Below are 9,191 nucleotides of genomic sequence, written 5' to 3'. Positions count from 1 at the left end.
CATGTCTGACGTGATACTTGATGAAATGCTGTTTAATACACTGTAAACTGGGAAGATTTTAAATTACATTTGACCCAAAAAAAGACAAAACATTACACAACTCACCAAATGATGGTTTCTACCACATACTGTAGTTTTTAAATGGAAATTAGCCTTACATTTTTCACCTAGCTAAATGAACAGCCACACATTAGTAAGATTACCATCTATTAAGGTAAACCTTAGCTTGCTAATACGTTACATTAGCATGCTAATGTAGGACCCTTTGCGGTCAACATGACCCAGCAAAATACTTGATGAAAGTTCGGTACACTGTAAACTGGAAAGATTTTAAATTACATTTTACAAAATATTACACAACAGACCACACGATATTGCATAATAATTTCCCCCTCTCTCGTTTTAACCGGAATGAATACTAATTATGCCGAACATTTAGCAGGGTTAGCACAGGTTTAATATATCGTATGGCTCCTTAAGCTAACAAGTAAAAACATTTTACTAGCTAGCTTAATAGCTGGCTAGCTTCTTTTTTTTTTAAAACTCATCACTACGTCTAAAACTATTCCTTATGTAGTTATGACGCAATCTCATACAATCAGTAACTATTTTGTTACTAGCTGGATGTAACTATAATAATTTATAAATCACTCAACATATTCACATTTGTTGTTATGCATTAAGGCAACCCATCCAGTTAAAGTTAAACAACTGGTCAATGCAAGGAGGAATTTTTACAAATGCATCTCTTATTTGTAATTAATGAGCGTTATTTTTTTTATTAAATTTGTAGAATGAAATATTGTTCACATTTTATACTGTATGGTAGCAAAAACCATGTACAACGTGCATTTGTGCAAGAAACGTGGGCTCCACAGCTAAAATGTCAGTTCTCAGCAGTTACAGACAAACGTCATACAACAACACAATGTGTAAAAAAGAATCCACTGGAAAGAAAACTCGTGACCATGTGAGCTTTGTTTTTTTCTCAGCTGTTTATTTCTCTTGATTTCAACTAACATCTTTCTCTGAGACAGAACTGCTGTGGCGAAGAAACGACCGTAACAGTCACATGCATAAAATGTGAATCACATGAGGCTAGATGAAGACAAGTGGGGGATGAGGGGGAAAGAGAGGACTCGCTGTGTGTAAAGTGTATTGTGCCTTAGAAAAGCCCTCAGAGGGTTAATGCTCATTAACTGACATTAAATGCTGGAATTCTAATGTACTGCTTGACGTTGATGTACAGGTAGGCTGGTTCTAGTCGACTAATTCTTTGCGAGTGTTAGATATTGCTTCATATCGTCGTCCGCTGGAGATACTTCAAAGCACATTGTGACAGCAGCACGTTCGAGGTTAAGCACTGAATTGTTCTGCTGCTGTGGAACATGCCACAGAAGGTTAACGTCCCAATATCGGATCGAAACAATGCGACCACATGTTGATCTGTCAGCCGCATGTCAGTTGTTAAGCCCGCGTCACAACACTCTCAGATTAGACGAGAGCAGGACTTTTGGTCCGACGTGAAAGAAATATGATACGCGACGGCAACGCTCCGCACCAAATCAAAAACAAGTTGTTTACACACTGGCAATTTGCCATTTTGGAAAATACGACTCTTAATTTGTTTCAGTGTGAAAAAAAATATGTACGTGGATTCATCATTTATTTAGAATAAACGCTGATAACCTCCACTCGAGCAAAACTCGGATAAACAGCAGTGCTCAGATGACTTGTGTGTGTGTGTGTGTGCGTGTGTGTGCGTGTGTGTTACTGATCTACGTGATAATCCGTTTGTACAGTGTAACCAATGTGCACATGCCGTTTCAGTGAGTAGCTGGAAAATACTGATTTATGGGAAAACACTGCCCTGATTAAATTGCACATCCACCCTTGAAATAAATACATAAATATATTAAATTTGATCTTCAATAAATAATGGGAGGCAAGTTGAAGAATAGAACGAATCCAGAGCCCAGAACGCTGAGCAGTGTAATATCATGCAGTCATTGAGAAACCGCCAGCTTGATGAGAGATGCAACGCAGCCATTGTCTGAATGTGTTTGTTATCATATTCCAAGTGAAATATGAAATAACACGGTTTCTCCGGCTGATGAGCCCAAGAGGCTGTTAACGTCCTTGTAAGTTTTCATACTCGCAGCGGAGTGTGTTGAAGGCATTGGGGGGCGGGGGGGGGGGGGGGGGGGGGGGGGCTACACAGAGATAATCTGGCACAAGTACAGAGGCTCAGTGTTTGAATTATCTCCAGCTTCTTCTGCCGGGCAACGTTAGATAAGAGCCGCCGCTGTGTATTGCACCAGACGGATGGTTTATCAAGTAAAGAGGAGAGATTCTATTATATGAGGTGTAGAATAACTTTGTTACAGTGTTCAAAGCGCAGGGCGTCACGGCCGCCGATGTCTTATCGTCAGAGCTGCAGGGTGCGTCCCATTGATTCCAGTTAATGTAAAACAGATGGATGCTAACACAAAGAGAAACCAGGGGATCCCGGCATCAGTCCGCAATACTGAAGATGGCGAAGCAGATGCAACTAAATCACGATTTTTACTTTAGTTGTGCTTTTCTATGGCCTGCTTGTCCCTCCAGAGAAGCATTTATTGTGTAATTGCATAACTTAAAAACAACAAAAACGAAATATTTTGGGGCCATGCATAAATTATTTCAATCTTTAATTAATAACTCACACCAGCTGTTGGAAGGTGAAATGTATTAGATGTATCCTGAGTGTCTATTTTCAGAGAGGAGAGGGGACTGACAGACGGCGTGAAATTAATTAATCGTTGGGCTTTGATGCTGCGCCATCCCGCACTTAATCATCGCTCGCAACGCAGCCGAAACCTCGTCAACCATGTAACACACATGAGCCTGCATACACAAGGGGAAATACTAACTCGCTTAAGCCCCCCGCTGTCAAATATGACACGGAATACAAAAGCTAACACGAGGGCCGTGCCTTTTCGTGTCGCCGTCTCGCTTTATGAATGTGTCGCAATCTCGGAGCCTCTTATTACCAAATGAAAAAAATGGCAATGTGCTATTACTCTTCCCATGCGTTGAACCGAGAGTGAGCCTGCATGTGCCTCGTCGTGCATCACCGTGAGGGGGAAAGAGAAGAGACTTAAACATATAAATACAGTGGAATGGTTTGGGCCAAAATTTGTCATTAATCCGCTGATTGTTGTCTTTTTGAATTACTATTTACACGTTTCCAAAAAAGCTACGACAGCGTGCTAGTGCCATTGGTAGTTGAAGAAAAATGCATGGTGTTGCTGGGGGAATGGAGGTGGGATTTTCCCAGAAGAAACCACAACTTTCAAATATTAAAAAAAATTTGGAAGATGTAAGTAAAAAAATTAATTTTTAGGGATTTGAGTTTGACAGGTGCGAGGATAACAGTGATTACATCTATGGGCAATTCAAAAAACAGATCATGGGCTAAAATCAAGAGTATATCCTTATTACTAAATCTGTAAGTGCAGGTGTTTCCATAACAGATTTTTAGATTTGTGACTTATAGCCCCAGTGTGTAATTTTTGTAATTTTCTGGCGGCACCTGGTGGTAAAGTTGCAAACCGCAACCAACTGAGAACCCGACAGGGGACACTTAATGGTGGCATACCGCCCATACCATTTCCGGTTTCCGCTGGAAATTCAACGTATCAAATTGCAACGTATTCTGGACCGTTTTGTGCAACAACCGTATTCAACACCACATAGAAACATGGACCGTCACACGGAGGTCGGTTCCACCTCATGTAACTATATTTAACTCATTCAGATAGTATATCAAATATCTGTGAATAAGTTCTTCTAAATATTACACACTGTACCATTAAATTTCTGAGAATATTTTTTTCTCGTACATTTCCAACTTTAATGATGGATGCAATAATTCTCCCTAGCTCCATAATATTTATTTTGAAATCACAATGGCCCTAATAAACTGTAATAACAAGGAAGATAGTTTGTGCAATTAGTTTTTTTTTTTGGGTGGGGTGGTGGTGTAAGAAGAGTGTTGGGATTTTGATGTTGTACATGTACGTCTCAGTCTCTCTTCAAGTGTGTGGGGGGCTTGAATGCGTGAGTTGTAATGACACTATAAAATCAACAATGATTAACCCATGAGTAAATGTCAGTAGTATAGAACTGGCGAGCAAAACACCCAGCCCAATTAAAATGAAGTTAAAGCAAACATTTCATTATCAAAAGAACATTCCTTCCCGTTCTGCGTTTGTGTTTGCTGAAAAGGAAAAATCCACACGAGGCATATTCGTCCTTGGATTTGTGTTTTTTTATCCAGACTGATGATGTCGGCCACGTCCTTAGATCCAAAAGGAATTTCTCCGTTGAACCATTTGCAGATCCAGACAATATGTGTTTCAGTTTGTTTTTGAGGTGAAGGCTTTTCTTTAACCTGCTTGTTTTGGTCCAATCCGCTGGTTGTTTTTCCTTCCACGTTGTGCTGTCTCTTCTCATAGGCCTGAGGTGCAGGTCACGACTGTCCGCACAGACAAACGCGAGGCGTCCTTTTATGTCCTCTGCACTTCAGTCCCGACAAATAACCGCCAACCTCTCACTAATCTGTGCTTTGATACGATACATTTGTACTGATTTAGTACATATTTCTTTAAAAAAAAAGTCAGATTCAGTCATGAGGATTTAAAAATCCCCCTTTCAAAAGCCCCCACTTCCTTTTTTCCTCCTGATTAAGACATGAGCACTGTTCGCACTTATCAAGAGACGTGGCCGTTTTCTTTCTCTGCAAAAGTCCAAGGCCAACCACCTGCAACAGAGAGGATTAAGAAATGCTAAGAAAGAGCGAACCTGTTCATTTTATTGGTGACATTTAATGACTGACAACATCTGATGTGTCAACACCTTATAACAAAATGCAAAGATGTTGCGAAAGATTAGAAAGCATGTATATACGAGTTCAACTCGTATATAGAAGGTATAGCAAACTTGACAAAGCGTGATTGTTTACCGTGGTCTACCGATGGAAATGCGTCAGATCTCCACATTGGGGTCTGTGAATCCTTTTTTCCCCTCGTTCACGAGGACGGGCTTCTCCGTTCTCGTGTGCCAAACAAGTATCTGGTGGGAGAAAAAAAAAAGCAGCGTTGGAAGCACAAACAACGGTAACGTTAGTACATGCTGTTCCCCTTAATGCACTCATTCAGCCTCCTCTCCCTTTGAGCTCCCACTCTGCCTCATGTTCTTCAAAACATTCAATTATGGACATAGATCCAACGTATACAGATCACACCGCCACAGGGCCCCATCTCTTTGTAGAGTAGTGACGTGCGTCTCCCGTCTCTGAAGGCGATGCGATACATATCTCGATGCGTTGCCAATGATCTGATACTTTGAAGACGCGTGTGACGCGTTGGTTCCTCTGACAACCAATCAGAGTAAAGAAACGTGTTGGAAAAATGTAAACAAACTTCAATATTCAGAAAATATTCTGTCCAGTTCGTTTAAAATAGTCTAAATAGTGGATTCAGAAGACCTCTTCGAAGGCCTTGCTCCCATTGGGTCACTGTATGAAACCCGCCCATTTTAGATTAATGGTTGTGATTGGCCCGACCAATTTCAGCAAGGATCAGGTGGCAACCCACCTCGACATCACCCACTGGTTTTTAAACTGCCATTTTGAAGCCTCGCTATTTTGGCCAGCGCCAACTTGTTTTGGTTTGTTTGTTTGTTTGTTTAACCAGAAGTGACCATATTTGGACCAGTAGCAAGGGGGCGGGCCTGAGTGAGCGCTCTAGGACACTGGCATGCCCACCTGCACCTGCAACTTGCACCCATTGGACGTTACTAGCTGTCAATCCTACTGTAGACTGTACTGGAGTTGCCTTCTGTTGTCTTGAATGGGAGGAAGGGACCAGAGAGAGGACGAATCAATCTAAATATGTCTCAAATCTAAGTATATTTGACAAATTATTGGTCACATTTTTAAATTATAAAGGTATAGGGCCTAAAATTATATTTTACTAATGCAAAAACGTTGGAAACAATGTATCCTAAGTTCCTCCCACTTTTGGGGCTAATTCCGCGAACCAGTCTAAATCAGTGAAACAGCTGACAGCTAGCTTAGCATGAATCCTGCATTCGAAGGGAGTGAGGGAAGTGAAGTCCTCTCCTGACTATAGGATAAGGGCTCCTTTCAAATGACGGCCAACTGAAATTGTTACACCGACGTGTATATTTGAGCTTTTGCCTTTGCAGTAGCGCTGTAGTTCTTTGCAGAGTTCTTCTGGGTGTACGCCATTGTGCTATATACGCTTTGATTCGGCCCCGGAGACCAGACAAACATCCAGGAAAAGGATACCAAGGAGAACAGGGGAGAGGGGGGAACTAAGTGTCAAGCTCATTTTCCCCTCTCTCCTCAGTAGCCCTCCTTCCTTTCATCTCGCCGTGGCGGCGCCCATGAATTATGCATGGGCCGCGTTTGAGATGTGCCAGGAGCCCACTCCCACTTTCCTCAGGTGGAGGGAGGTTAACATGCCGGGCGTCAGAAGTGGTAGATTATAAGTAGGAGAGATGCCCATGCACGACTTTACATTTTTTCTTCTTCTACCCCTTTTCCTTTCTTCCCCTTCTCTCCATCACGGCACTCATTTGTAATCAGTGTGGCGTCCCCAACCCCCTACCCTCTCACCCCCAATGCAAAAAAAAAACCCTCTTCCAATTCTGCTCTCTCAGCCATTCCCTGAATCCCCTCTTTTCATTTACCCATGTGAATGGCTAGGGCAGGGCAGGAGAAAAAAAAGCTGGCTGAAAATGTCTCTCTCTCTCTCTCTCTCTCTCTCTCTCTCTCCCCCTTCCTCCCGGTCTTTCTGTCTGTGTGCGGCTCGGGGTGATTGCAGTGTGGATACTGACTAGCTAAAGCCCCCTGGCTGACTCCTCTCCTGCCCAGAGAGAGGCTTAGGGAAATGACCCAGACGAAGGGTCCGTAAGCAGGAAACGGTGGAGTGAGCATGGAGGAGGACGGTGGTGTGGCTTCCGACCGCCTCGAGCCTCTCGCACAAGTCCGAGTGTGCAAGAGTACTTTTCAGCAACAGCCTTTTTATGACGTATGGGGTCGCTTTAAAGACTAAAAAAAGACTACTCTCGCGGAAGTTATGTACACGGTCAGCTGATAAGTCCATCAAGTTTGCGTATTTAAAATACATTCGCAAGTAATCGTGCTGATTCTCTGCCATGTCACCCTAACCATCACCCCTACCTTTACAAGCTCATCAACCATGAGGGCCACGATGCTTGGACGCGGAAAAAGTATTTGTTGCGAACCTTCTGGCGCTATTTTAGGAAACCATCCATATGGTTGTTTTTTGTTTTTTTTTACCACATATGACATTGTTCGTCGTATGAGTTGGAGGACTTGTTGAGCAATTTGCATTCCTACATTCTGACCAATCAGAAATCATCATGTATTTTCAAGGGCAGATATTTAGTTGTAACAACATGTCCAAATGTTTTTAATAATTCTAATTATACTACTACTGCTAATAATAATAGATGTAGCAGCGTTCCTTATCAGTCCAATAGCCTATGCATAGGTTTTTGTTTGTTTAATCAGCAATGCCATCAAGGACAAGCATGTGGCAATGGTACGCCACATATGGGTGTAGTTCACCTAATTGCTATGATTATGAGTATGAAGCTCCATTGTGAACCATTATGAAGATGGTTTCAGTATGAATTGACCTTCTAATAATGTTTTACTGATACAGTATACTGGCAAGTAGTAACCCACCCTCTTGTCACCCATTGGTTTGCGAACTGTCATTTTGAAGCATTTTGATCAGCGCCATCTTGTTTTTTTTTTAAGCCACAAGTAACCATATTTGGAGGAGAAGGTGGGTGGAGCCTGGCTGAGAGTTTGTCCACTGCACGCCCACCTACGGCTGCAAACTGCACCCATTGGGCGGTAGTAGCTGTCAATCACGCGGTATCCACGACTCAATACATACGGTGCTTTATCGCCTATTTGACTAAATGGGTCATAGGTTACATAATGGACATCATGCTCTATTGAAGAAGACTTCAAAGTAGAGATTGAACCATAAACTCCTCAGAATAATTTTTACTGACATTATAAATCATGTGAGTCTAGGAGGAATTTGCTCATAGACTTCTATATAAACTGAATTCTCTTTGCAACCAGTGGAGTTGCCCTAGTCAGTGAATCGGGCCCCGGCAAGTTCAAGAGAAATACTGGACTGTAGATCAGTTTAATAGACTTTGAAGTCATTAAAACCCAGCGTTCATCTCCGATATTCATCAAGTAATCTTTGGCGAGTGTTTTACAGAGATAGCGCTTTCGGTTTGGGAACCTGGGCGTCCTGAGGAACATAGCACCTTTCAGCCATGATTCAATTCAGTGAGTTGGACTATGCAGTTGGAATTTTGATCGAGTGATTGATGGACTTTTGTTTTCTGCACATGTAAACCACTGCTCCCAGGACTGAATCTCCAGACTTCTCTCAGTAAATAATCAAATAAGCCTATTTTTTGTTTTCCAAACATCAAATTATTCTTTAGATATTCTTCAGGGGTATAATCGCTGGGAGTAGTTTTTTCCTACTTTCTTTCATTAGTTTACGGGAAGTCACAGTTTCATGTTGTTGTTGTTGTACCGTTTCTTGCAGTGTGCTTGCAGAATTTTCCATTACGAAGCTTGTGAAATTATGATAATTATCTCTGTTGCTAAGGGTTAGAATTCAGTAGGGGGTCCTGGTTTTGACACTGAAAAATAGGTTGTGTTTTTTTTCTTCTTTCTTACCACTTCTAAATTAATGGTGGAAATGTACTGCAATTCCATCAAGATGGTTCTGCACTTATGACTATAACATATTTTGCACGAGGTTCTCAAGGGCATGTCCCCTGGTGAACAGGGTTATGTTGTTAGTATGCTACAGCCAAGTGCAATTTCCAGACACGTCTACTTTAATTTGCTACATTATACTCGACTCAACTACATTTCAGGTTAGGGTTAAGTAAAAAATATTGCTATATCTTCTCTACACAATATATATTTCACAGCTGTAGTTACTCATTATTTCAAAGAATAAAGATTTTACATTCAAATCCGTATTGTACAGTGTACTGTTAGAGATCGTCCCAGTGTTTTAAAAGCTGATGTCTATGGCTTGTTAGCAGTT

The 9,191-nt window shown here is 41.6% G+C and overlaps 1 protein-coding gene across 2 annotated transcripts in view; it reads right to left on the bottom strand.

Moving 5' to 3' along the window:
- Window positions 1–17: 17 nt before the first annotated feature.
- The window catches only part of b3gat1a (beta-1,3-glucuronyltransferase 1 (glucuronosyltransferase P) a), a 77,001-nt gene continuing 67,827 nt past the window's right edge, over window positions 18–9,191 (bottom strand). For both annotated transcript variants that reach the window (XM_035622107.2, XM_035622108.2), the window contains 2 exons: window positions 5,006–5,115; window positions 18–4,804 (listed from right to left, as the gene is read on the bottom strand). In XM_035622107.2, the coding sequence (XP_035478000.1) occupies window positions 5,029–5,115 (87 nt within the window). In that variant the 3' untranslated portion in view covers window positions 18–4,804; window positions 5,006–5,028. The remainder of the gene's footprint in view (window positions 4,805–5,005; window positions 5,116–9,191) is intronic.

Source organism: Scophthalmus maximus, chromosome 11 (genome assembly GCF_022379125.1).
Source record: "Scophthalmus maximus strain ysfricsl-2021 chromosome 11, ASM2237912v1, whole genome shotgun sequence".
Lineage (NCBI taxonomy): Eukaryota > Metazoa > Chordata > Actinopteri > Pleuronectiformes > Scophthalmidae > Scophthalmus > Scophthalmus maximus.
This window is presented reverse-complemented; position numbering and strand designations above follow the sequence as displayed.